The following is a 27539-nucleotide window of genomic DNA, read 5'->3' as shown; positions in this document are numbered from 1 at the left end:
CCATTAAGTTAGTTGCACGTTAAGTAGGACAGACTCGTATACCAATAATAAAGTTTACTGCGGAATAGTTACAAAAATGTGGAAACGGCATTCCCCGTCATTTGGGTTATATACATCTTTAAAAATTCACGTACTCATGGCCATTGGTTTGTCTTTAGCTGAGATATGTATATGCATATATGTAAACATGCCAAAGAACTCGATAGATCCGCGTAAAAGTGTTTATTGAGTGTACCATGGAGCACACCTCTTGCAGCATCAATGGCGAACTAATAACTAACAATTAGTAGGCTCCCCACCTTCTTGTATCTTATCTTTTATGTGTTCACGCATTCATAAGTCCTCATTATCAAAGGCACGCGTAAATACTATTGCTTTTCCTGTTGCGGCTGCTATTTTCCCTTTTATGTTGGACCAGCACGCAGGCAGCTTTCCGGTTTTCCAATGGCTGGGGGTTATACTCGCCAGTGGTGACATCCTTTAACTTAAGTGCTGGCGGCAATGCAAATGCTTGTAAATGCTTATTCTTGGACACAGGAAGTCGAAAGTTAATAAGAACCCTCTACAAATTCACAGTAATGTATTCTGCAATTAAATGAGGTTTAGGAACAAAATGGTAGGTATACATACTTGCTTCCCGCGGCTTTAAATTCCAGAATGCACAACATATATTTAAAATAGGAATTTGTGAGGGTATTTCGTTTCGGATCGACATTTGTGGTCTTCTGGCTTTGTTAATTGTAAAAAACCTGCAGAAGAGAAAAGAAAAAAAAGAACGAGGTCGAAGCAGATGTGTTTGACAAGAGGAAAGTGAACCCTTCGTCATGTCCGTTTATAGTCGACAAAAGACACATGTTTTGATTTTTAGTAAATTCCTATTTGAAATCTGACCAGTGCTCATTTGTAGGCCAGCAAGTTATCTCCGACCTTAATTGCTTTTGGTGTTCGGATTGACCAAACTGACATTTCGCCTTTCAAAGTATCCAGAATAAAGCTTTAACATTGCGCCATTTCCCAAAACCACATTTCATTTCGATTATGTAATGAATTTTAAATGAACCAGACGCCCTTTTTTCGGCTGTCTACACTTTCAAGTTTATTGAATTTTACTCGCAAGTATCTAATTTCGTTTGTTCGCATTCGCCATTTCCATTAAATTAAAATCAATTGAAATATATTGCCGCAGGGAGGCGGGGAAAGGGGAAATTGAATAAGTTATAGGCTAGAATTAAATCGGCAGAAACGCTCGAATTCGGGAAGGAACAAGAGAGAATGCTATATTCGAGTTCTCCGGCTATCTAATACCCGTTACTGAGCTGGTGGAAGTGCAAAGGAGAAATTTCAACATTGACAGTTTTTGGCAGTCTGTGTGGCAAACCGAGATAAATTTACAAGACTAACAAAAATTGTTTTGGGCGGTTTGGGGGCGCGGTAACATGGGTCAACAAACTTGCGCTGGAAACTGTATGCTTAATCTCAACTCTCTAACTTCTATAGTTTCTGGGATCTCGAGTTCATACTGACATACAGACGAATATAGACAGATCGACTCGACTATTAATTTTGATCAAGATATATGTATATACTTAATACGATCGGAATCGTTTCCTTCTACCTGTTACATACTTTTCGACGAATCTAGTATACCCTTTAACTCAATAAAACAATATGAGCACTTTTATATGTGGGGCCAATGATTCTGCGTACATTAACCTGCACGTGTGTTAAACTACACCCGAAGATCTGATCGCTGAGCTAAGCCAACTCCATCTTAAGTATATAACTCTGACCATTAATATGTATACAGTCTGTTACTCTTTTTTTACTGTCAGCACCCATTGGATTGGTTCAGCATCGTTGAAATAAACAAATCAGAACTTTTTATGCGCAAGGTATCACGCGCACTTTTTGGGACGCGAAGTGGGACTCACATAATAGGCTTATGCATCGCAAAAGACGGCTTAAATGCACACACACTTTATTTAATGACAGTCTTACTGATAGAACAACAACTACACAACATTTAAAATCAGGCGGGGAAATTTTATCGAATACTACCCCAAGAATGCAAAAAAATCGACCTCTGGGGAAATTGGTCAACGCTTAATGCAATCACAGATGATTATAGAACTCATGCATTTTTTATGAATATAATATTGAATTAAATTTTATTTTAGAGCAGATTACCATGAATATAATGGAACTGCCATAAAACGTTTTCGTCTCCGTGTGAGCAAACGTGAGAGAACGTATTTACAAAACAGTGCCCTCGTCACCTGTCGTGCGCGTCATCGAAAATCAAATGAAAAGTAATTAGTCAAGACGTTTTCGTGTTCGGCATTAATGGGATTTACTTGAAAAAGACTTCCAAGCTTATTTCAGGCATCCCAAGCAACTTTTGGGCAAAAATAATGGAAGCAATGCCGAGAAATCCCAAAAACAAAGGAGGTGGTTGAGTAAGAGGCTTTCTTTTTTATATCACCCAAAAGCTACATACATACTTCAATATTTTTCAACCCTTTTAGCTTTCCGAAAAGCAGTCGAACTTGTGTTTGTTGTTTCAGCCGCATCGCATCACCATAGAGCCATTAAAAGTCAATTGGGCTGGAAATGCAAAGAGCCAGACAGTTTAGAGTCGTCGAGTATTCTGCCAGCGCACATGTGCCAGTCGCACAACTTTCTGGCCTCTCGGAAAATAACGCAAATATTCAAGGTCTACCCACGTGTAAGCACTGGAGCCCACATATTTCGTCCCGGCAACATTCCGCTAAATTGACTTCAAACTTGCAAAGTTGGCCCACATCCCGAAATATTTGGTATTGGCTCGAATCCATTTAAGTAAGGGGCGTGCTTTCACATTACCGCTACCCGCGCGGCCTGGGATAACGAAAAAACCTGCCACTGGGCAGTTTAAAGCATTATTCGGTTACGACATCCAACATCGATTGACTGCGAGCAAGGAGCATTCTTGGAAGACCGCGGCTTCAAATCTTCCGTCTTAACTTTTCCTCAGCGCGGGACAGAGCACGCACTTAATTTCCGACATCTCGGCCTGTCCCAACTTGGTGCACTCTTTTGTTGCTAGCCCTGGCCAACGATACACATCCTGGCCCGGAACCCGAGGCAGTGAATAACTTGCTTTCTTTATGATTATAGGCCACTTCTTATTGTGTTCCAATCGTAATAAAGCTTGTTGCGGCGTTCACCATTTAATGATTATGCAAATAACGCGCAGTTCGTTTTTAGCTGACAGCTGACACTCCAGGCAAAGGGGATCCAAAAGACGTGTTCAAGTGCTATTCAAATAAGCAAACATCCATCTGTGGATCGGTTGATTCGATTGTTTCGGGGTTGACTTACCATTAGTCGGATGGTTCTTCAGGCACAAGGACGTTGTTAGCATAATGATGAGTAAACTAACGAGCGATTGGGAAATAGTTAACAGTTAATTTCTATGTCATTAAATCTGGCCCAGCAACTATTAGCCAGATTTATATACTATTTGCAAATTGCAACATTATCACAAGCGCAGAAGTTTGCTCTTGCATTAAAAATTCCGGGCTCTGCTCCGGCAAACATTGTCAAGCAATGCCCAACTTTTGGGGGCTGTCAAAGCTCACTCGCTAAATTTGTGTCGATGGTAACCAGAGCGAGGCGCCGACTTTCAGACCCAAATTATTTTTCTGCAAGCAAAAGTTTCCTGGCGCGTATCTGGAACAGCAAAAACTCCGGGAAAACTAAATGGTGGCCACTAACCGTTGATGGAGGTGGAAGATGGGCAACGTAAAGATGAAATTAAAATGTAATCTAAAAGATTTTGAAATTCCGGTAGTGTTAGTCGCCTATTCGCTTTTCGTGAAGCAGGTTTTTTCCACTGACATCCAAACGTCAATCAGCACGCGACCTTTCCATGCTTTATGAAAAGCCAGTTTCCCAAAAAGATGGCAAAGATAGTACTAAGACGATATTCGGAATTACCATTCGGGAGTGCGTGTACATGGCGTGAAGACCGGGGTTGGAAAATGGCAGTTGCCTTATCATCCGGCTGCCTTTATGGCTGCCTCAAACCGCTTGAAAGCTAGATGGCTGGTATCTTAGTATAAACCTGCTCGACTTTTAGTTCGAAAAAGAAATTAAAAGTTTTTAGCTGGTCTTGTTGTAGTTCAAATTGAGTTCTAGGACTTGACGGTGCTCAAAGCGCATGCTTTAATTTAGGTAAAGATTAACACTTCAAATTGTAAAATATGCTACCCGGCTAAAAATTGAATAACTTTTAAAACGAAACAGAATGATTGTCGAGTTCCTCGACTATTAGATACAAGTTATTTATCTAGTGGGAGTGAGTGTGACTGAGAAATTTCAACATGCTTTTGGCATACTGATGAAAACTGGCCAAAATATTATAAAATCAAACTCCAAGCCATTCCTGACAATTGTGGAAGTGATAGAGTGTGCGTGCAGTCGTTCTGAAACTAAATTAAACTAAGTAGGCGTATTTCATCTGCATGCTTAAGACTAATAATTAAATCTTTAGGCAAAAATGAATCCTTGTTAGTAGTATTTTGACAGAAGCTGATGATTGACACCGAATTATTTATTACATTAGTTTTCTCCGATTTCGTGCACTAACATGTTTCCAAACATATATCATTGTAAGGGTACAAATAAGTCTTTTTAAAAATTATTTTGATATTATAATAATACGATTGATAATAAAGTACAGTGCCGCTCAACTAAATAGTTTTGAAAAACTTATTTGACATTTTTCCATCTCACCTCGTTTCAAATGCTTTTTTTTTGTGATTTTTTTTTATGTTGAACCATTATTTGTATCTCATTATAGTGCAGCGGTAACTCAGTATTTTGCTTCAGTTTGACAATGTGAAAATGAACGCAAATGCGTACAAGTACTCCAAAAGGCTTTTCCACCGATTTCTGAGATCATATTTATGATCATATTCCATGGACGTTCCAACATGACAACGCTCCCATCCATACCGCTTGGGTTGTAAAACATTATCAGAATGTCAAATTGCTCGAGTGGCCGCCTTACACCCCCAGCATCAACCTTATCGAAAACATTGGGGGACTCTTGTCAAGGACAGTATACGAAGGAGGAAGACAATTTAGTGACCCTTATACTCTAGTTGAAGCAATAAATAAAACCTGGCCAATAATTGTTTTTAAAAATTTTATGATTCCTTACCAAACCGTATATTTGAAATGGTGGGTATACCAACTATTAAATAATGCCTAAACAAAGTCCTTTAGTATTTAAAATGCCCACTTGTTTAAAATTTTATAAAATAAAATGTATATAAAATTAATGTATACTTTTATTTAATAGTAATAGTTTAGTGGTCAAACCTAATAAGTTGAGCCGAAAACAATGGAGATTTTTATACCCGTTACTCGTGGAGTAAAAGGGTATACTAGATTCGTTGAAAAGTATGTAACAGGCAGAAGGAAGCGTTTCCGACCATATAAAGTATATATATTCTTGATCAGGATCAATAGCCAAGTCGATTTGGCCATGTCCGTCTGTCCGTCTGTCTGTCCGTATGAACGTCGAGATCTCAGGAACTACAAAAGCTAGAAAGTTGAGATTAGGCATACAGACTCCAGGGACATAGACGCAGCGCAAGTTTGTCGAATCATGCTGCCACGCCCACTCTAACGCCCACAAACCGCCCAAAACTGCGACGCCCACACTTTTGAAAAATGTTTTAATATTTTTTCATTTTTGTATTGGTCTTGTAAATTTCTATCGATTTGCAAAAAAAACTTTTTGCCACGCCCACTCTAACGCCCACAAACCGCCCAAAACTGCCACGCCCACACTTTTGAAAAATGTTTTAATATTTTTTCATTTTTGTATTGGTCTTGAAAATTTCTATCGATTTGCAAAAAAAACTTTTTGCCACGCCCACTCTAACGCCCACAAACCGCCCAAAGCTGCCACGACCACATTTTTGAAAAATGTTTTGATATTTTTTCATTTTTGTATTAGTCTTGTAAATTTCTATCTATTCGCGAAAAAACTTTTGGCCACGGCCACTCTAACGCCCACAAACCGCCAAAAACTGTCCTTCGCACTTACACTACCGTTACTAGAGTAACGGGTATCAGATAGTCGGGGAACTCGACTATAGCGTTCTCTCTTGTTTGTTATATTTTTGAATAAATAATACAAACAACATAAAAACAAAACTAACAGAAGAAAAACATTGCGGTTTCAAAAAGACAGTTTTCTCTAAACAACAACATTTATTTGGCATAAATCGGAGTACCCTTTATGGAGATACAACGTTTCGACTAACCACGTCTAACCAAAGACATTAGAAGTTATGATAATGTCTTTGGTCAAACCTATTCAGTTATCATTAATATCCTTTACTCCTCTAGTAACTGATATATACCAAAAACCCATCTTCAAACAATGTTTCTTTCTACATTATTTTCACCTCATACTGTTTTTAAGAAACATGATTTTTGGAATTAAAATAAACAACTCCTTATATTAGACAGCAGAAGCTGTAAGACCCATCACTTTATTAAAGGGGTAACAGAACTCGACTTTTATGATGGTCTCTGGTGTTGTTTTTATGTGGGTAAAAAAACATTATCGCCGTCGACGTTTGTTGTCTGCTCATTAAAATTATTATTTATTTTAAGTATTTGTGATACCTACGCACCTCATGTCAGGAGGCTCGAACCACAGAGCTCTGCAGTTGCCTACGATACCATGTTCGTTAGTTCATTAATTAAGTAGCTCTCTAAATATACTATTTTTTCTTTATTTTTTCTTATTAGTAAATAAATGTAGCTTCAACTATTTGCAACCTTTTTCTTTTTAATTTTTAAAGACTGTCCCAAAGAATTTCTTTTTAGGTTAGCCTTTGAATGCTTAATATCAGACGACCCTTCCTCGGACTCATCGCTGTCACTGTTGGCAATAAAGGGAGATTTCAGCGTATTATTCAATCACTTAACATAAAGTTAAACTTACCCCACGGTGGGCATCTGATCGAACATGTGTTCGTATTCACTGTCCACAAATGTTGCGTTGACACTCTTATCTTCACTCTCGTTTCTATCCAGTTGAAGCTCAGCGGCCTCCTCAATTTCTTCTAAAACCCCTGGCTCGTTTTCAAACTGTCTGATAAGAATCTTAGTGGCTTTTGATTTGACGTAGCATTGGTAGAGCAGCACTGTGGTTTCAGAGTCATGGATACGAACGTATCGGTCTAGGCTTGCAGAGCTTAGGAAGCGACCGGAGGTATCTAAGTGAAGGTCACTTATCCCGCCTGTGAATCCCTTGTACGTATGCACATGTGTTTTCATGCGTCGAGTGTCAAATGCCTTTAAAGCACCCATTGTGGTACCAGTGTAAACAAAGTTTCCCTTTGCCACTAGAGTCGTAAAGCTCATCCCGTGCTCCTCGCTGGCAAAGCATGTAACCGGTCGACGCTGCATCCGCGTGTCATAGATGCGAACATAGCCGGTTCGCGAGCAAGTAGCAAGCACACTCGGCCCATCCACAAAGCCGATATCGCTGTCCCAAACCGGAACCTCCAGCTGCAGATAGTCGTTCGGCAAATTTTTTGATGTGAAAATCTGCTTGCCGTCGGAACTTAGATCGTAGACCTTTAAATTGTTTTGACGCTCTTTTCCGCCAGTGGCTACAATGCTCCTGACTTGCGTGCATTGGCGCAGGTGATCCATTTGGTTACCCGTAGTGATAACCATGGGCTCGGACTCATCGCTCGCCCCTAGCTTCAGGCTCTGTATCTGTCCGTTGCCGATCCCGGCAATAAGCGTGTCGTTGTATCGGGCTAAGCCAACTATTGGAGAGGCGTTTAAGGATACTGTCTTCCTAGAATGCCCCTTCTCTATAAAGGAGTGAATCTCCACGGCGTCCTTGGCCCGGCCAAGAAGGATCTCCGTCTGATCGTCGTTGCCGAAAGCGAGAGAAGTGATGCGGGAATCTTTACCCAAGGTGCACAAATCGCTCAGGTTGTTTTGTCCATAAGGGGTTTTGTCGGAAGCAGGCACGAGGTCTAAAAAGTTGAAGTGATTATTGCAAGTGCTGCTCGTTAAAGAATCAACGGACGTACGTTTAAAGGAGCCCGTGTGTGTTCCCACATACAGTTCGTGCTTTGCTGTGTAATTTACATGTTTGATATTTGCAGTTGTCCACTTCATCTTTACACGCTGTTTTTCTTAATACTTGACGTTAAAATGAGAAGAGATAAGCGGCTATACAAATTCTTGTGGTCAAAACAAATCCTACACGTGCAATAGAGATGTAAAAAATATATGCCAAATACTCAATGTTATCGTTGATATCGATGTTTAATGGGCATCGATGTTTTTCTTACCATTTAGGGTATTCACTATGGTTAAGAAAAAATCAATTCGCGGTGAAAACCACTTCTCTTGAGAGAATACAGAGATATATGAATGATCACTAGAGTTAATAAGAAAAATAACTACTTTAGAGTGCGGATTTGTTGACAGGTTTTTAAAAATGCAAGGAAATAGTATGCAACCATATTCCCGGTGATAAATCCAAATATTGATAAAAAAAATCGAATCTAAGAAAATTTTATTAACTTTCTATTCATTTGGAAATTGTGATACCACAAAAATTACTATACGAATTCAAGACATGTCTTTTTTTGCATAAAATCCAAAAACTGTGAATGTGTAGCACAAAATTGTAAGAATTCTTTCCCAACGAAACTTTCGCCAGAAAATTAAAATTTTTTAGGTAATATTTAAAAAAAAAAATGTAAACTTTTTAATAAATTGTATTTTAAGTGCATATCTGTTTGTGTGTATTTACCGACTCCGTCAAATCAATTTAAATATTAAAAAAGCACATTTCTATATTCAATGGTGGCGGTTCAACCGTTCGTACACTTCGTACAGTGTTTCCGATGCTTTCGTTTTGGTCATACCGCCAATCACTGCAAGGGCATAAAAGTGCTTCAAGTGCGGAGGTGGTATGTACAAGGATGGAGTGTACAAACTCCAGAAGCGAACATGTTGCCACACATAAGAATTGCCCGGCCAGAAAAATATTATATATGTACGATACAAAAAACGAAGACACTGGAAGGTACCCTTTCGGCAAAGAGTATTACTCAATGCAAAAAAATAACAGAATTTATAACAGACAGCGGCAACAGCTAAGAACTTAACCACAAAGTTTCAAATTTCCTAGGAGACTTTAGGGATGTCATCAATAAAACCAACGCCGATCAAGATGGGCAACAAATTTCTAACGCCATAAACTTTTTCGCTCAACCAAACGAAATATGTACAATGAAAATTCTACAACTACACATACAAAGCTTGAATAAACTAAACAATAAACAGCTCTTAAACTTGCATCTAGTAAATAACAATATTAACATAGCCATTTAATCTGAAATCCGGACCATCATTTCTTTGCAAAACCAAGAGAGAATAGTTACGGCGGTGTTGGATTCTATATTCAATTCAAAATCCTAAAGTCTGTTGATAGGATTGAAATCATAGGAGTTCAGACCCTGAACCTTAAGAAAAATTGCAACATATTCCATCTATATATTCCTCCAACCATTTCAATAAAACACTTCAAACATAGTCTCAGGGATCTATCATAATTAACAACATAAGTACAAATGTCACAACATACAAAACTCTCCACAATAGAGTGACTTCTGCCTTCGAAATCGTAAATTTTTCAAGTCTAGACACCATTAAACAATCAAACAATTAAAATCACAGGACCAAACAAATACGAACCAAAAAAGTGGTCGTGCCCAGCAGCGGAAAAGCATCTCCGACTTTGAAACGCAGCGAGGCTGAAACTATATAGTACCAAAAAGTATGAAGAAGCCCGTAAGAGCAGCTGAAAAGACTCTTCAAAATTTCATAAGAAACAAATGAGATCAAACTTTTAGACCTTTGTAAAAAAAATCTCCAAAGGCCCTTTCATATGGAACAGCATTAAAAATCTAAAAAAAAAAACAAGAGAGAACGCTATAGTCGAGTTTCCCGCCTATCAGATACCCGTTACTCAGCTAGTGGAAGTGCGAAGGAGAGTCTTCTGACTGACAGTTTTTGGTGGTTTGTGGGCGTTAGAGTGGGCGTGGCAAAAACTTTTTTGGCAAATCGATAGAAATTTATAAGACTAATAAAAAAAAGAAAAAATATCAAAACATTTTTCAAAATTGTGGGCATGGCCGTTTTGGGCGGTTTGTGGGCGTTAGAGTGGGCGTGGCAACATGAATCAACTTGCGCTGCGTCTATGCTTTTGGAGTCTGTATGCTTAATCTCAACTTTCTAGCTTTAATAGTTCCTGAGATCTCGACGTTCATACGGACAGACGTACGGACAGACGGACATGGCCATATCGACTCGGCAATTGATCCTGATCAAGAATATATATACTTTATATGGTCGGAAACGCTTCCTTCTGCCTGTTACAAACTTTTTAACGAATCTAGTATACCCTTTTACTCGAACCCTTACCTTTTACAAACTGGCAACCTTTTCTGGGGCAAGGGACAAGCTCTTGACCAAAATCTTTGAATTTGAAACTGAATGTGGAGAACTAAACCTCTCCTTTAACCCTGCCAAATCGAACGTAATTCACTTTTATCTGCGAAGGCAACCGATGCAAATAATTCTCAAGGGCACTACAATTATGGAAGTCGAAAAAATTAAATACCTAGGAAGAATTATAGCCGCCAATAACTCCCCAATATCGATTGAGCGGTCTCTTCAGCCAACAAGACGTGCGCATTCCTAAGACTACAAAGTGACTGCACCTTTGGCGTCAAGCCCACGAAAGGTCTGCTTCTTCACAAGGCATTCTAAGGAGCAAGCTCGATTCCTCCTTTAGCAGTCTATCTAAAACAGCCATAAACAAAATAAAAGTGCAACCTAATCAAAGCCTCAGAAAAGTAATAGGTCTTATTAAATGCACTGCAATCCCAATAATTTACCACATCACCACGGCGGAACTGCCACCTGAATAGAGAATTCGTTTTCAAACGGCAAAGGAATTGGTAAAGTCTATGCCCGCGTTTTGCCTGCCAAAGAAATAATATTAGACCATTATGATCGTCGTACAACGACTTTAAGCTCATACTAAACCAAGTCAAAGTCTGTGATCCAGAACCGACTCGCAATAGCAAATTAAGGTAGACTTAGATTTTTTAAAAACAAAAATGCTAGTCTATAGCATTCTTAAAATCTATAATGAAAAAGTTTCCAATCTGAGAAGCGGGGAATTCAAAATAAACTTTACTGACGGCTCAGTTTTCGTCCACCAATTCAGCGCAGCCTTCCTTATTTTAAGCTCAAAACAAAGAGAAAGATTCTACACTAACAAAACCCTATCGTCTTTAACTGCCGAACTGCTAGCAATAGACAAAGCACTGAACTTTGTCTTCTCGATAGGCATTTCCCGAGTGGCCATCTTTAAAGCCAGCAGCATCATTGCAATACAAAACACTATGCATGACATTTATATAACCTTTATCATAAAAAAAGACAAAAGACAAAACAATAAAATGACTTATTAGCGATAACGCATTGACAATTATACTTTGAACAAAATGCACGTTACCAATGTAACGGTTTCGACAACGCATTCCACATCTTATTCAGCTTTTGTAAATACAACACTGGTAGACAATACTTTCCAGCCCTGGGAAAATACCAAGATATTACCATTTGTTACGGATGTCGCGGTAACAGAAACCACAAAAAAAAAATATAATAAATGAAGCAAAAATGGCTCTCACTAAAGTTTATGATGCTGCCACAGTCTTTAAGCACATGAATGGCATTCTAAATGTGTACAAGCCAGCCGGTATGAAGGTCAAGCACGTGCGCAATGCTATTCTGAACAACATTTGCAAAGGTAAGCCGAAAGCCATCGAACGAGAAAATTGAAATTAAAGATAGATCTGCAACAGGACTCAACGAAATGGAGCAAAGGAATCCACGCAAGTTCCGAGAGAACAGAATCCTCCTGGGCACAGGCACCGCAGCCGATCACGTACTACATAGCATAGGAGAGCAGACGGATCTATCGGACCACCTTCTGTCTACCGGCCCGCGTTACCTACCGCGCGACTTGAGCTGCGCCACAGTGTCCAGCCTGGGCGATCACACCAGCGGAGTGCTGCGTAAGTCAAGTAAAACATTATAGATCCAACTAACCATACTTTTGCAGTCTTTGGGATCAACAGGGGAACAGTCCAGTCTAGTTCTATTCGGAAAAATCGACCAGTGCGGGTCTACCACCTAATCGGGCACTTAGGCAGCGCAACCGAAAATCATTTACCAGACTCACGGGTCACAATGCGCTCCAACCACCGACACGTGTCCGCAGACAGGATCAGCAGTCTGGCTGCCTCCATGCAAGCATCCCATCAGCGTAAGATGTTTGAGCTCTGCGGTGTCGATTTGCAGACCCAGGAGGCCTACGAACTGGCCTGTAGAGGTCTTCTACGTCCAGCGGACGACAGTCAGCTCGTTGTCTACGGCATAAAGCTGATTCACTTTGAACGTCCGTACTTCACGCTGGAACTTTATACCATCAACGAGACGCAGGAGTGCTTAGCTACGCTAGTGCACGATATGGCTTTGGACCTCCGAACAGTGGCGCACTGCTCCCAACTACGCTGCGTGCGCCATGCCCACTTTGATGTGACAGATAGTCTGCTCAGACACGCCTGGCACTTGCCAGGAATTATCAAAAACCTCCGCCAGCAACGTAACATCCTGAGGGAGCACCCACAGCTTCTGCGACAGCATCGAGTGGAACTGCAAATTTCAGAATAATTTAGGATTTCATTGTAGGTAACTGAAAATAGGTAAATAAATGTAGGCAGATAATGGAAAGATGTGGTACTCTCTTCTATATTAAACAGTCAATATTTGGATGGACTTTCCATGATTTCATGTATTTGACTACACGAATAAGAATAGTCAGCTCATTATCGGTTAAATTTTAGTTTAAAAGAGAATATTTGTAAAACAACAACGTAAAGGAGACCAAGGTACCCGTAATAATATACACATACAGATACATATTCAGATTAAAAGTACATGTTTAAGATTTGGTAAATCGATTCAAATACATATGTGCGCAGATTGGACAACATATTAAAACTTTGTCAATTTCGATGTCCACACAGTTCGTAAATTAGACAGAAATCAATCAAATGTAAAAATTAAAATTGCCTTTTCAACGGTATTTAGCAGATAAATTTTTTTCCTGCTAATCTAGCGGATTTTTACCTTTTTTTAAGTTGTTAAGCACACATACAACTTTTCGTACACAGACAAAACGACAAATTTTTATTTTACAATTTTTTTTACAAAATATAATTTTTATAAGCCCGACAGATATTTTTATTTTGAAGTTTCCTAAATCCCTTTTGAACGGTTAGCTGGATTTTAACCAAACGGTGCTAGTTTTTAATAATTTATGTGAGTAATGTTGCTCCACACCAGCCCTTTACTAGTACATTTTTTTTCGCACAGTCTCCTGGCGCGGTTCGTCACTATGCGGACAGCTCTCCACAGTGATTTTGGCTTCCAAATGTTAGAACATTATTTTTTTATTGATCTTGATTATAGGCAAGAGTTAGAATTAGTTTTTCGCACTCAAAGATTTCTTTCTGCAATTTTTCGTTTAGCTTCTTGCCGACCACCGATTCTTGCTCTTTTTCCAAAACCATATGGGCTTCCCTAAGGCGGGTCTGTGCCAGTCCCAAAAGGGATGTTGCCTCTGCTGGTGCTCTTCTTGCCTGCTCCTCCAGAGTGTGGGCCACCTCGATAAGGATGACCGTGACGTAGATAGCCAGTTTAATGCTGTAAGGATCCAGTCGCCGGCATACGTTGTAGAGCTCATCGCACAGCCGCAGTTTCCGTATTAGCTGGTTGTTGCTCAGCACGCACGATTCCAAGCCAGCTTCGTTACCATACAGCTGGATTAACGTGTGCTTTAGATTGAACGTGTGAAAATGATTTGGATGCAACACATGGGTCAGACGGGCCAACAAAAGTTCAACCTGATTCGCGGAAGGACATCCGGCCAATAAGCCCTCAACCTGCTTGGTCATGTGCGACTGCAGCTCAGCCACGTAAGCTCCATCCACCAGTATTGGGCAAGTGTCGCACTTCCACTGTGTGTTTTCGTCTAGTGGATCCACGGCCAAATGGGTACCTCCGCAAGTCTGATTTACATCCCCCAGACATGCCATCGCACTTATATAGGTGCCATATTCCGTTGGATCAAGACAGCGACTGCAGCGGCAGCTGAAATGCTTCGTTAGTCGAAGATGGTGCTGGCGAAGCTGCGTGCCCCATAGGATGTTAGTGTATGTAATCTGTAGGTGATCACCCTTCCGCAAGTCACATCCAGCACGCACAGCAACTTGGTGAGTCTTGTTATCAAACTGGAAGTCGCAGTTGGGCTGACAAGCATGCTCCATCATGCATGCCTGCCTGAACAACCCGCTGAGTTCCAAGCCAGTCGGCAGTTCAATGACCATAAAGTTGGTTTCGATGATGCCGCACAGCCGATGCAGCATCTCTGGTTCGCAATCGTGTAGGAGACTGGGATTAGTTTGCTTTAGTCTGCATAAAAACCGATTTTGGAGGTAGCTAACTACCCGTTTCTCTGCTTCGTCGTGTAGTTCGGTGCCCCTACGCTCATCCTCATGAGACTGCATCTCCAACAAAGCCAACCATTTCGTTGGACTCTGTCGCTGCAACAGAAGACATTTGAGCACTAAAAGAGCATCGCCTCTGAAATAGTCGTTCAATGAGCGGGGATCTACCCGAGTTGGTGAACCTGTTCCTAGGCTGAGTACGCTGCATTCCATTGATTCGTGCTCGCAGCCCGCACTGCAGACTGGCCAACAGCATCTGAAAATTACATTGTTGAAATGAATAGACTTTTGTAATTAGTATGTTTTACCTGCGACACTGGTGCTTCCCCAGACGGCACGGAGTGCAACAGCCTACGCAGGGAACGATAGAGGCTTCATTATCTGCGTCGGAATGATACCACTTGGGGCCCACCACTAAAGGCTCCTCAATGAAGACTATTTGACCGGCTGCAATTTCCTGGGTAGCCTTCAAGTATCTGCCTAGAACGGCATCCTGCTCCTCGCTGAATGGCCTACATCTGCGCTTATGCTGCGGCCAGTGCTGCTTCTGGTGCTCTCGGTCGCAGTACCGCACCATTTTGCACCTAGTGCAAGCTTGTGAGGCAGCCACTCCGCAAACAGGACACTTCGTGCTTGACACCATTTTATCTCCTGAACATATATTTTTGCACTGGCACCAGCCGCACGACAATGTTACGTTGGCAAGGCAAATTTTCTTTTTGACGTGCTGATTTCAGAACGCCGGCGACTGCGAGCTTATTTTTAACTTGTTTGAAGAAGAGAAGAGAACTTACATATGTATCTTGTAATGACAGTGCCGCCGTTGTTTCTCTCTGTTTATAAAGGGAAAATCTATAGAACCCATTTAAAACGCAGCAATAAGCTTTTTATTCGCAATTTATTTCGATTTCCTCAGTGATATACAAAAGTTTACCGTACAAAATAGGCGAATATAAAGAACTTAATTTGAGTGTTTAGCAATTAATTTTATACAATTTATTTAGCTTGTGATCTCCGCATAGCTAGTTCTAGTATGGTTCTTGCGGCGCGTCCAAGTCCCGGTAGTGTGATCTGGGTCGATAATCAAAACCACCGGGTCTGCAAGCAACGAGAATGAATATATATATTGGAATTATTCACGCAAGACTCAGGAGAGGGCAAAGATACAAAATATTACAGTGTTTTGTTTTAGACTATGGATTTGCATTTATTTCGGGCAAATAAAGGTAGTTCTAGCATTGTACAGAAAAACAGATATCATTAGTCGTATATAAACCATCTTTATATGCAGTAGATACTTTTCCTAGCATTGCTTGAATTGCTTTTAAAACTTGAGCTCGCCAACCGATAATAGCTGCATCAATATGGCCTGTTTTTATTTGTATTGTGCTAATCAATTAGTCAAACATATCGGAATTGGCAGGCGCATCCAAATCATGGTAACCGATAAGCCGGCGCTGGTGTTCCAAAGGCAATTCTCTGCAAAAAATTTGCGACACAAGAAAGTTGTGACAAATTTCAATTTAGGCCAACAAAAGAAAAAAGGTTAAAAAAAGGGGAAGATAGAGTCGCCTAAATGCTATCAGTGTTCGCGTATGTAGGTCGGAACTGTAATCCGCTGTAGTGGAAAATGGAATCATTGATAGGTCTAGTGTTCTGTGTTTCTCTTTAGCGCGTCAAGAAAAGATCGTTTTCGATTCTTTGATAAAGGTGATTCAAATAAAATGTAAATTTATCTATTTAAAAACGTTGGGAATGACTGCCGAGAATTGCGCATCTACATTATAGGAATATATATAGTACTAACCTGCGAGCGGGGGGGAAGTTACGTCCACCACGGCCCCCACCCATCATGGGTGGTCCAAAACCGTAGGGCATCGCCGAAAAAGGTGGATACATAGGCGGTCGGTACCTAACATTTTGGGCACGAAATGAAATAATGAAATAGTTTATTGCACAATGGGAACAAATAGTACACTTACCCTCCACCCCCCCCACGGGCAGATTCCGATTCTGGGCGCTTAGAGGTGCCTGGATGTTCGGGAAGCTGCGGACGCTTAGGATCGCGCAGATAGTTGTTAAAGTATTGCACCTCCTTGCGCACCTCGTCAACCTTTTCATCGTGCTTGTTGAAGATGTGCTTGCGGATGAACTCGGGGCCCTTAAACTTCTTACCCGACAGAGGGCACAACCATTTGTCCTTCGCCAGCTCCTGAGTGTTCGCTTGCACAAACTTTTCCACCTCGGTTTCGGCGTCCTTTGCACCAAGGTCCTTTATCTCTTCGTCACTCAGTAGCACAGTCTTAGTAAGAAACTGTTGCAACTTGCTTTCGTATGTCTTGATATACTCTTGCACGTCGTTGTTTGTCACCCGAACAGGAGCTGGACCGCGGGCATGGATAATGCCGCAGCGGTTCGGCATCTCGTCTTCATATGGATACTCACAATGGTTGTAATAGTCCACTGAGTGCACTATACGCAAGTAAAGTACAAGGCGGTCAAGAACGGATATAAGCTGCTCGTCACGCTCAATGGCTTCGCCCTCAGTGTCCTTATTTTCGCCGGTAAGGCCAAGAAGCTCATCTTCCTCGGCTGACGCCTCTTCGATAAGGTAATCAGTGATGTTTTGCAGCACCGGGTTTTTTGAATTGAAACCATACGTGGAGCCGCTTCCATTTTCAGAGGACTCGTCCGCTCGGGCGGAATTGGAATCATCTGTCGGCACCTCCGCCCATAGCCTAAATCTCTCATCTAGATTTAAAGCGATCTTGGCGCACAGTTTAATGTCTGAGCGCACCACTTGTTTGTGAGCGGTTAAACCATTGGCTGGACGTACCCGTCGACTGAGGTCCCGATTGACGATGGCTCCCATTTCACAGTCTCTCAGTCGCTGATTGTTTAGTCCCCAGCAAATCTCTTTGATGTTGACGTCTCGCATGAACGTTATCCAACCCCTGCGATACCAACGACGTTCTACCAAGGGGTCTGCAATAGCCACCCTTAAGTAGCCGGTAAAACGGTTGCACACGGCCTCGATCTCTGCTCTGGTTATCGAGGGGGCCAAGTTTCGCAGAAAGATGGAGGAGGTCCTATGCAAAGCCCTAGGCTGGCCATCCTTTATTTTGTCTAGATCAATAGTTTCGGTTTCGACAACCTTGTTTTCATCAACAGAGGGCTTCTCTTCATCTTCTACTTTGTTGCCATTTCCATTATCCGTTCTCTTAATCGGATTTGGAGTCATTTCAGGTGACTTCAGCGTATCGTCATTCTCGACAGTATTGATTTTTGAGTCTAGTTCTTTGGGCTCAGTAATTTCCTTTCCTACGAGCTCTTCCAGTTTAGAACTTTCTGGTTCCTGTTTTGCTTTGGCCGCTTCTTGTCTGTCCTTTTCCGCCTCGGCTTTTTGTTCGGCCCTGAGGCCATCTTCCACATCATACTTTTCCTTAAGTTTCTCTTCATCTGAGCTAGAACTGGATTCGGATGAGGAGCTGTCATCATCGCTACTGTTGCGTTTGCGTTTTTTTGTCTTTTTCTTGTTCAACTGTTTGTCCTCAGGTTTGGAATCGGTGTCTTTTGAATGCTCCCCCAAATCTTTTTTTGTCACTGCATCCTCGTCATTCCAGTTCTCCTCGTCAGAATTAACAGACCTTGCAGTTTTTTGTTGTGGCGACACGACCGCTGGCAATGGATCTTCCTCTCTAATCTTCTCCTCTTTGGGACTGCTAATAGCTTTCTCCATCGCCTTGACAGACTCCATAGGCTCCGTCTTTCGTTCATATACTACTAGATCCTTGGGTTTCTCGTCTAGGACCTTAAGGTCCTCGTCAGTGCCGCCTTCCAGCTTTATAACGCACGTATCTAATACACGGATCAGAGCATCTCCCTGCGAAGAATCTACCTTCACACTTCCTATTGTTCCATTCTCGAGTAACTCCACGAAAACATCAGTACGCCTCTGCAATGATTCATTTTAGTAATACGGTTCTGCGGTAAGTGAAACAAAAAATTAAACCTGTAGGAAGCCCCGCTGTTCCTCACTGCGTTTGACACTGTCCTCGGGATGGTATTTGTTTTTGAACCTGCAGTTAAAAAAAAGGTATGCTTATTAGTATTGCAGTAATAAAAACCCTTGTTTTAATTCCTTCTCTTTTTCTTTTTTTCCCGGCTGTTGATTGTGGATTCGATAAATTTTTCACATGTTTAGAAAGGTGGTTTGTTGTTGAATTATCACCCAAAATCTTACCTTGCAAGCTTATCGCTTTCATTATTTTTGGGATTGTTTTATATTTATTTGGGCTTTTGCTCATCAATCGAATTTAAATAAATCGCGGTTTTGAAATATGAACACACCTCAGCATTGCTCGCCGGGTAATTAATAAATTTTACTCAGTTTTTTTACTGCTATGGCGCAGAACCTCTCAGAGAAGTCTCTATCTCACAAACCCAATAAGCTGCAGAGAAAAACTTAATATATAGAGAGTTATGAGTGGCGAACAGAAGAACGGCAAATAATGCAATGGGCCTGCACAAGCAGAGATATCAACAAAACCGTCGTAGATCCACTTTTGATCAGCTACTAACCATTCCTCATCCTTGTGGGCCACGAAAAACTCGTTTAGTTGCTGGCGCTTGAAGTCTGTTTTATACTCGGTGTACTTGCGCATAACTTCCGAGTCAGAAATGTTCTCGTCCTGGGTGTCGAGGAATTGCTTCAGGTTGAGCATGGCCGGCTGAGTAAGGGTGTCGCTGCCGCCGCCGCCTATGGACTCCCTAACAGGTGGGGCATGGCCGGCGTGGGAGAAAGCCGAGTGCATGGACTGGTAGTGGTCGTTCCAAGCCTGCATCAAATACGGATCATAGCCTTTATAGAAAAAGATTTCCATATACAGTCTGAATATCCTGGAGTCATGTAGAACTTACCCCCGAACCGGGGATTGGCGCGCACATCTCCGTCGCCCCAGTCCGGGCGCATTCGCTTGGCTGGGGGCAAATCACGGCCGGGTGACCCATAGCGTGGTCTGGCTCCTGGGCCACGGTAGTCGCTGTAGTCTGGTCTATGGCGAGCGCCTCCGCCGCCTGCGGAAGCTCCGCCCCTGAAGGGATTGCTGAAACGTCCAGTAATGATGTCATGTAATATTTGAAGGGTGTCCTTCACTTACCGCTCCGCCCACTCGTCGCGGGCACCGGTAGAGCCGCCCACCGCGCGACGGTCATCACGGCGTTCCGTACGGTAACTGTCGCTGCGCTCCCCGCGGAATTTGTCACGTCGCTTACGGTCGTACTCATCGTCCGAATCAGCCATTTGGTCTATAACGAAGGTAAGTAATACTAGTGAAACTCGTCCTTAACCTCACTTCTGGGCCGGTGAGTGCTTTAAAATATATAATTATTAAAATTGTTCCAGACTGTTTCCAATTTCGGTCGGCAAACTAGATATTTCGTAGTTAATTCTTGGTCTATACAGCCGATTCAGCCGCCATCTTGTCAATTTGCTTACATCGCTTACGTGTCCCACCAAATGGACAATGAAATATGCATTTTTAAATGTCAATAAAAGATCGTGATATCCAATATATTGGCGTTTTTTGTTAGGTTTGTCGTTTTTTAATTATTCATAAATACCTTTGCTTAACTATAATAAAATTTACTTAAAACTTTGCGTCTGTCAATTAGTGTGACCGCTTGTCTGAAACTGAATATACCTTTTAGAGAACAACAAAGAGAAAAATACCAGATAAGTCTTTTATAATTTGTAAAATGATCGATAAGTGTACCTCCACATTATCCTCTTCACACTGCACAGGGTTGTTGAGACTTTATCGTGTGACGTGAAAGCCAATCAATATCTTTCCAATTTGTGAACGTCGAGATGTCGTAATGCCAAAACGTAATTTAAGCAGTATAGGAATCCGAGAATATCTATATATATTTTATCCCCAAATTGTATAACTCTCATATTTTCCAAACTAATAGTATTAAATAAACAAAACCAGGTTTAACTTCTGGAGAACTTAAATATTTTCTTTCATTGTGCTTTTATTTATTTAAAATGCTTAGCTTCAGGATGTTTTTTTTTCTAAGTACTTATAACACGATCAATACGGTTTAATTTTTAACGTTCTTCCATATACAAATAAACATTTTTGCCGCTTTTAATGAAATATAAATATGATATATATAAAATATGCAGTACAATCCGGTTATAACGACTCCGCTTATAGCGTCAGTCCGGTTATTGCGACGGAAACTCGATGGCTTGGTTGATCCCCATACAAAATTATATGAAAAACCGGATATTGCGACGTGCCAAAAAAAAATACAGCAAAATAATGCCAACAAATTTAAGCATCAAACGACTCTGTTAGAAATGTATATATGTATGTATCTATCAGTGACCGACGTCACAGAAATGTTTACAGCGTGCGTGTGCAGACCTCCTGCCTATATTCCATGAGATGTCCTGTTATATGTTTAGTTATACCCGTTACTCGTAGAGTAAAAGGGTATACTAGATTCGTTAAAAAGTATGTAACAGGCAGGAGGAAGTGTTTCCGACCATATAGAGTATATACAGTTGCGAAAAAAATAATAGCACCACCATACCTTTTTTTGTTATTGATCAAATAAGATAAGGTTGAGGTACCGATAGAACCAAATACTGATTTTTCGCATAATGCTAGATATTTTTCCCATCCAAAAATGAAAAAAAAAATTTGAATTGTTTATACCTTAATTTTTTATAATTTTTTTTGGGCGGCAAGGTCTAAAATGAGGCGAAAAAAAAAATAGCACCACTATCGATTTTTTCAAATAATCAATAATTATCGAAGGATTGCTTTGGTAAAAAGCATGTGGTTATTAAACTTGACACATAATCTATTATTTCGAAAATGATTTTTAAAAAATTTCCTTTAAAAAATCATTAAAATGGGACGTGGAAAGCACTGCACTAAAGAAAAACGTGACTTGATCAAAAAACTCATTTCTGAAGGAAAATCTTTTAGAAATATTGGCCAAATCCTTCAATGCTCAAACAAAATTATGGGAAATGTAATCACCTACAACGAGAATCCCGAAAAACGTGGGAAAAAACAATCATTGGGCACCCATCTCTTCAAAAGGCTAGTGCCCGAGAGCAAGAAGGATCCATTTAAAGCTCCTACCGAACTGAAAAAGGATCTCAACATATCCGCAACAGTGCAAACAGTTCACACATGTCTAAGGGAACATAGTTTAAAAGGCTGTAGTCCAAGGAAAGGTCCTTTTTTTAAATGGGAGACACATACCCAAGCGCATTAAGTTCGTCAAGGAACCTTTAAATTGGCCATGCGAAAGATGGACGAACTTTTTATTGTCAGATGAGAGCAAGGTGGTTTTTTTTGGTGGCAATGGATCTTGATCGAATGTAAGGCGCCCTAGGAACACCGAATATAAGCCAAACGACACAGTAGAAGCAATTAAACACGGCGGATCCAGTGTAATGGTATGGGCATGTTTTTCTTACTATGGAGTTGGACCAATACATTGGATAAAACCATAATGGATCAGCATGTGTATGTGGATATTTTGGAAACGGTTATGCTACCCTTTGCTGAATATGATATGCCGCTAAAATAGGTCTTCCAACAAGACAATGACCCCAAGCATACCAGCAGGAAAGCCAAGGAATGGTTCCAAAATAGATCAGTTCATGTTCTGGAGTGGCCTGCGCAGTCGCCAGACCTCAATCCCATCGAAAACCTTTGGTCGAATATTAAAAAGGCAGTTGCAGCTTTTAAGCCAACTAATAACGAAAGCCTATGGACCGTGATTAAGGAGTCCTGGAGCAATATAACCCCAAAACGGTGCCAGGACATGGTTGACTCCATGCCAAAGCGTTGCGCAGCTGTTATTGCTAATAAAGGATACACTACCAAACACTAAATTAATGGGATCGGCGTAGTTTTAATATACAATCACTTGTTATTAATGAATTTGTTACTCTTAAGTTTATATTTTATGTTTAAAGCATTTTTTATGAAGTGGTGCTATTATTTTTTTCGCCCTTTTTTGTCATTTTTCATAAAGTTCCTTAAATAAGTTAAGAATTCATAGAACAATTGTGATTTTTTTTTATTTCCTAAAAAGTGAATTGTTTAACCTTTCTAAAAAGGTATTTCAGATCCTTTTAAACCCAAAATTGTAGGTAGGAGACTTATTCAAAGTTTTACTGGGCAAGTGGTGCTATTTTTTTTTTCGCAGCTGTATATTCTTATCAGGATCAATAGCCGAGTCGATCTGGCCATATCCGTTTGTCCGTCCGTCTGTCTGTCCGTATGAACGTAGAGATCTCAGGAACTACAAAAGCTAGAAAGTTGAGATTAAGCATACAGACTCCCAAGACATAGAAGCAGCGCAAGTTTGTCGATTCATGGAAAAGGAAAATCATTTTGTAGGAATGGGTTTATTGAAATTTTAATTTATAGGTGAAAAATGCACTGGAGGGAAGCTGTCTAGGAAAAGGATAACTGTGCTTTTGGAGTCAATATGAGTGGTACACTTAAAATAATTATTGGTTATTGTAAAATCAAAGCAACCTAAATGCTTTACAAAATGTTCCTATTGGCTACTCTAGTAATCGCCGGGCATGGATGACATCTGCAATTTTTATTAATTGGGTACGAGATTGGGATGCTGAGCTTAAATCCCTATTTGTGGATAATTGTCCTGCCCATCCCACAATTAGTGACCTTACGAATATTACTCTGGTTTTCCTTCCACCAATTACGACATCTGTATTACAACCAATGGATCAAGGCATAATTCGAGTGATTTTCGGAAAAATATCGTACCTAAAACAATCAGCAATATGGATGAACACAAAGATGAAAATGACCATCCGTGATGCCATTTTAATGATAAATGATGCATGGCAACAACTTTCGCCATTGACAATTGCGAATTGTTTTCAGCATTCTGGTCTCACCAAAGAAAATTTAGAAGGTCCCAGCAGCTCATTTTCAAATGATACTGAAATCGGGAATGACATTCCTCTATCAGTTTTTGGGCGACCGGCATCCCTCGTCGAAGGTCAGGAATCCGGATTGGATGACCTTTTGATAAACGTCTGCTCCCAGGACCATGAAGACGGTAGCAGTACCCTGCGGAATGCTCGTGAGCGAGGCAATTGACGCAGTATTTGTTAATGAGGACTGCTCGCAGACGCTTTTCAGCGCTGAGCTTTAGGAACCTCGCGCACTTCCGAAGAGGTTGGATACCGCGGCAGACTCGGCAACGGTAGGATTGAATAGCTCGAGTACGTCTGCTCTCCAAGGCACGAGCACTGCGTGCATTTTGTTGACGAGGGGCCATGCTGCGGGTAGTTGAATGGCGAAAGAAGATCGAAAACGAAATGAAAAAGAATGGGTGATTAGTGCTAGTGATATACAACTAAGGACGAGAGGCGCGCCTATTTATTGTGGAGATTCGGAAGACTCCGTCGGCAAAAGCACCACTTTTGCCACTGGACGTTTAACAACTCCACGTGCAGTACGGATATTTACTACACGGACGTTGCCGTCGCCTCCTGGAAAGACAGACTAAATTCTGCCGAGCCGCCACTCATTAGGGGGTAAGTTGTCGTCCTTTATGACGACCATGTCATCGATGCGAAGATTTTTGGACATGGCCTGCCATTTAGTGCGCTTGGAGTTCTTTGAGGTACTCTTCTTTCCATCTGCTGATGGAGAGTCTTCAAATGCTGCCACCGATTTAGAATGGATTTCGTTTCTCCCTTTACTTCGGGTTCCACCGTGGACATAAGGGGTCCCCCGACAAGGATCCTCAGACATAGGAGAGAGCGGCCTGAAGTTAAGGCACGCTTCTATTTTTGCCAAGAGCGTGGAGAGCTCTTTGAACTTTCCTCTTAGGAACCGCTAAGCGGCGGCTATTTCAGTGGCCAGAAAATGCACATCAGTTGGAGATGTCTGCTTCCGCTCCGGCTAGAACATCATCCACATACTTGAAATTTCGAATGATATTGCAAGCTTTTGGATGGCTGAGTTCTACGTCAGCTGCTAGCTGCTGCAGTACTCGGATGGCCAGGAAAGGCGCGCAATTGACTCCAAAGGTTACTGTTTTCAATTCGAAATCTCTGATTTCCCCTCTATTGTTTCGGAAAAGTATTCGATGGAATGGAGTGTGCTTCGGATCTACCCAGATCTGCCGATACATTTTTTCGATATCGGCGCTAAACACGTATCGGCGCCACTTCAGAATTTGAATGGTCAAGTCGGATTGTAAGACAGGGCCAGCATGAAGGATATCATTTAAACTTGTACCATTCGATGAAGGGCTGGAGGCATTGAATTCTACACGGAGTTTAGTAGTTACGCTCTTCGGTTTTAAGACGGCGTGATGTGGCATATAATAGGCATTGCCATCATGGGTAGGAAGAACACCGAATCGTATCTCGCTTTTAAGGCCTCATCTCTTTTTAGACGCAGCTCATTTCTTAAAAACTGAGCCAACGCGAAAGAACTGGAATGCCCTAGCTCGGAACCGATATGTTCTGGGTCGCGAAAAGGCAGAGTAACGACATATTTGCCACACTCGTCTCTCGTGGTCGTTTAAAGGAAATTCTTCTCGCACATGGAATCGGATTCTTTTACCAACTTTTTTGGTAAAATTTTGTAAGTAGTTTGTCCAGTGAATTATCGTACGCGTGGAAGATCTGCGTCGAAAAGGAGTAAATTCTGCTTTGTGCTGAGGCTGACACTGGCCCAGTTAGAAACCAGCCGAAAATAGTCTCTTGCCCCAAGAGAGAGCCACAGATGTTGGTTCCGATTAGCACATCTATTTTTGCGCTCTAATAGAATTTTGGATCCGCCAGTGGAAAATCAGAAAGATCCCGAAGGAAATTTTGCGGAATTGGGTAGGAAGGCAGATTTCCGGCTAGTTGAGGGAGGACATAGGCCGTCGTCTCCAACTGCAACGCGGGCCTAGTCGGAGATCGGATGGTGAAACTGCGGAGCTTCGGATTCCGGAGTGTTGATCTGATCTGATCTTCGGTCAGAAACCGAAATGAATTTGGCTAGCGCTAGATCGGAAGCAGCCATATTTTTAGCTGTGCGCTGCACTGTGGCTTTGGATGGAGTAGCACAGTCGTCGGAAATCTGCGCAGGCGTTTTCACCGAAATGCTTGGAATTCTTGGACTCTTCGGCCCTTGTATTGAAAAAAATAGACCTGGGTTTGTCAGCGGACAATTTCTTCTTATCGTCCCCGATGGGCATAATCGATGAAATGCGAAATGAAAAGGAAGCGGTTTTGGAGCACGGTCACACTTTTTTAAATGTGGACAGATTCGTTAGACTGCACTTAATAAGTTTAAGATTGCTACCGTGAACGGTAGAAAGCAGCGGAAAAAGACCGTATAGGATGTAACGGGTCTGAAAGTGGTGTAAAATTTACGAAGTGGAAACGCCGTAGTTTGGACTAATTGGACAGCTGACTTAGAGTGACCAGCGAATTGTATAAATGACCGGTGATTTATTGTAATCAGGTCCATCTGATTTACGTTTGGAACACTTGGAATGTAGAACAAGGTCGAAAAAATGTTTATTAGAACGTAGAAAAATTTTTTTTTTCTTTACAACTGGAAACGGAGAAAATTGGAATGGTGGAATTGGATCTTTTCTCCGCGTTGTAAGTACTTCTAAAAACAAACACAAATTAATATCCAAGCAATACAGGCAAAAATATTTGTCGGGTGATCGACTTATATTTGGCGGTCGTCTATTTATTTTTTTTTTTTAATTTTGGTTTACAAAGAATAATTTTTTTTTTGGATGAAAAAATTATTGTGTGTCTTATAGTTTTTATAAAAATTTAAAAATAATTTAAAAAATATTGAAAAATTTATTTGTTAAAAAAGAAAAAATCGCTTTTAATTTATTGCTCGGAAATTGATTTGGAAATTTATGGAAAAAATTGATGGAAAACAAAACGCCTTTTCCGCGTCGGCATTCGGAAAAAATTTTATTTGTGGTTTGGATTTGCCGACGGGAAACAATTTAACGAATGCAGATAATATGAGCATTGTATGTCGGTAATATATGTAGATAATATATGTGGGTGTAATATATGTAATGTACAAAGGAACCCTATTTGAGCATTTAGCAAACCTATCTTCCCAATTTTCTTAACATGTGTGCCTACCCAGAGCAGGAAATCACTTTTCAGCAAGATGGGGATCTCAAGTACACTGCGAAAATTGTTAAAGAATGGCTCGGAAACCAAAATTTTAAGATGATGGAGTGGCCAGCGCAAAGTCCCGACCTCAATCCGATTGAAAACCTATAGTTAATCGTAAAGAGACGGCTGGGACAGTATCAGTTAGCCCCATCCAACTTGGAAGATCTTTGGGGGCGTGTTGAACAAGAATGGAATAATATTCCAAAAGGAATATTCGAAAATGTAGTTGAAAGTATGCCAAAATGTATGAAAAATGTCATAGAAAATAAGGGTCTTGGACAAAATATTAATAATGAATTTATTTTGTATTTTTTCTCAAATGGGGCAAAACTGAGTACATGCTGCTTGTTTTTGTTTTTGAATTATTACTTTTTCAATTCTTCTTTTTCTATTTTGCTATTTACGCCTAATTGTAAGAAATGAACAAGGTGTTTAATAAAAAAAGTTTTTGTCATTTACATTATTCGTTTAATATTTATGTGAGCTTAAAAATGAAAACGTTGATCGTGGAATCACTTTTGCTCCCCACTGTATGTTGATTTTGCATTTTTTGAACTTTAATTCTTTTTCGTTAGTACGATTTGACAATAAATCTTACAGCAAATTTAACGAAATTGGAT

At 40.8% G+C, this 27539-nt stretch overlaps 4 protein-coding genes and 1 long non-coding RNA gene across 14 annotated transcripts; 1 reads left to right on the top strand and 4 right to left on the bottom strand.

The window, feature by feature from the left end:
- Positions 1 to 39: 39 nt before the first annotated feature.
- Positions 40 to 5442, bottom strand: LOC26534897. 3 transcript variants are annotated; one of them, XR_005560096.2, is made up of 4 exons: positions 3361 to 4453; positions 2502 to 3296; positions 631 to 749; positions 40 to 562 (listed from the first exon to the last, which is right to left on the bottom strand). It is a non-coding gene; the product is annotated as an uncharacterized LOC26534897 (long non-coding RNA). The 3 variants fall into 3 exon arrangements; XR_001454411.3 differs by lacking the exons at positions 40 to 562; positions 631 to 749 and having other exon boundaries at positions 2453 to 2604; positions 2724 to 3296; positions 3361 to 4449; XR_005560095.2 differs by lacking the exons at positions 40 to 562; positions 631 to 749 and having other exon boundaries at positions 2453 to 3296; positions 3361 to 5442.
- Positions 5443 to 6515: 1073 nt separating this feature from the next.
- Positions 6516 to 8318, bottom strand: LOC6529079 (WD repeat-containing protein 74). Its single transcript, XM_002090056.3, has 3 exons — positions 8118 to 8318; positions 7010 to 8060; positions 6516 to 6946 (listed from the first exon to the last, which is right to left on the bottom strand). Exons 1-3 carry the CDS (start codon positions 8203 to 8205, stop codon positions 6829 to 6831), a joined length of 1257 nt encoding a protein of 418 aa, XP_002090092.1. The 5' UTR covers positions 8206 to 8318; the 3' UTR covers positions 6516 to 6828.
- Positions 8319 to 11721: 3403 nt separating this feature from the next.
- Positions 11722 to 12909, top strand: LOC6529078 (mitochondrial mRNA pseudouridine synthase Trub2). Of its 3 annotated transcripts, none has more exons than XM_002090055.4 (3): positions 11722 to 11923; positions 11979 to 12191; positions 12239 to 12909. In XM_002090055.4, the coding sequence occupies exons 1-3, from the start codon at positions 11794 to 11796 to the stop codon at positions 12847 to 12849; spliced, it is 954 nt and encodes a 317-aa protein (XP_002090091.1). In that variant the 5' UTR covers positions 11722 to 11793; the 3' UTR covers positions 12850 to 12909. The 3 variants fall into 3 exon arrangements, with proteins under 3 accessions (XP_002090091.1, XP_039226347.1, XP_039226348.1); XM_039370413.1 differs by having other exon boundaries at positions 11782 to 11923; positions 11968 to 12191; XM_039370414.1 differs by lacking the exon at positions 11722 to 11923 and having other exon boundaries at positions 12050 to 12191; positions 12255 to 12909.
- Positions 12910 to 13094: 185 nt separating this feature from the next.
- LOC6529077 (SET domain-containing protein SmydA-8) lies at positions 13095 to 15427 on the bottom strand. Its single transcript, XM_002090054.4, has 2 exons — positions 14996 to 15427; positions 13095 to 14943 (listed from the first exon to the last, which is right to left on the bottom strand). The coding sequence occupies exons 1-2, from the start codon at positions 15328 to 15330 to the stop codon at positions 13632 to 13634; spliced, it is 1647 nt and encodes a 548-aa protein (XP_002090090.2). The 5' UTR covers positions 15331 to 15427; the 3' UTR covers positions 13095 to 13631.
- Positions 15428 to 15566: 139 nt separating this feature from the next.
- On the bottom strand, positions 15567 to 20412 carry LOC6529076 (serrate RNA effector molecule homolog). Of its 6 annotated transcripts, none has more exons than XM_015198678.3 (8): positions 20310 to 20410; positions 19847 to 19994; positions 19608 to 19780; positions 19269 to 19548; positions 18700 to 18766; positions 16670 to 18642; positions 16495 to 16599; positions 15567 to 15785 (listed from the first exon to the last, which is right to left on the bottom strand). In XM_015198678.3, the coding sequence occupies exons 2-8, from the start codon at positions 19987 to 19989 to the stop codon at positions 15716 to 15718; spliced, it is 2811 nt and encodes a 936-aa protein (XP_015054164.1). In that variant the 5' UTR covers positions 19990 to 19994; positions 20310 to 20410; the 3' UTR covers positions 15567 to 15715. The 6 variants fall into 6 exon arrangements, 5 of the variants coding, with proteins under 5 accessions (XP_015054164.1, XP_015054162.1, XP_002090089.1 ...); XM_015198676.2 differs by having other exon boundaries at positions 19608 to 19792; positions 20310 to 20409; XM_002090053.3 differs by lacking the exon at positions 15567 to 15785 and adding an exon at positions 15861 to 16166 and having other exon boundaries at positions 19608 to 19792; positions 20310 to 20409.
- Between the last annotated feature and the right edge of the window lie 7127 nt (positions 20413 to 27539).

This window comes from Drosophila yakuba, chromosome 2L, assembly GCF_016746365.2.
Source record: "Drosophila yakuba strain Tai18E2 chromosome 2L, Prin_Dyak_Tai18E2_2.1, whole genome shotgun sequence".
Taxonomy (NCBI): Eukaryota; Metazoa; Arthropoda; class Insecta; order Diptera; family Drosophilidae; genus Drosophila; species Drosophila yakuba.
Note: the sequence above shows the minus strand (reverse complement) of the source record. Positions and strands in the feature narration are given on the sequence as shown.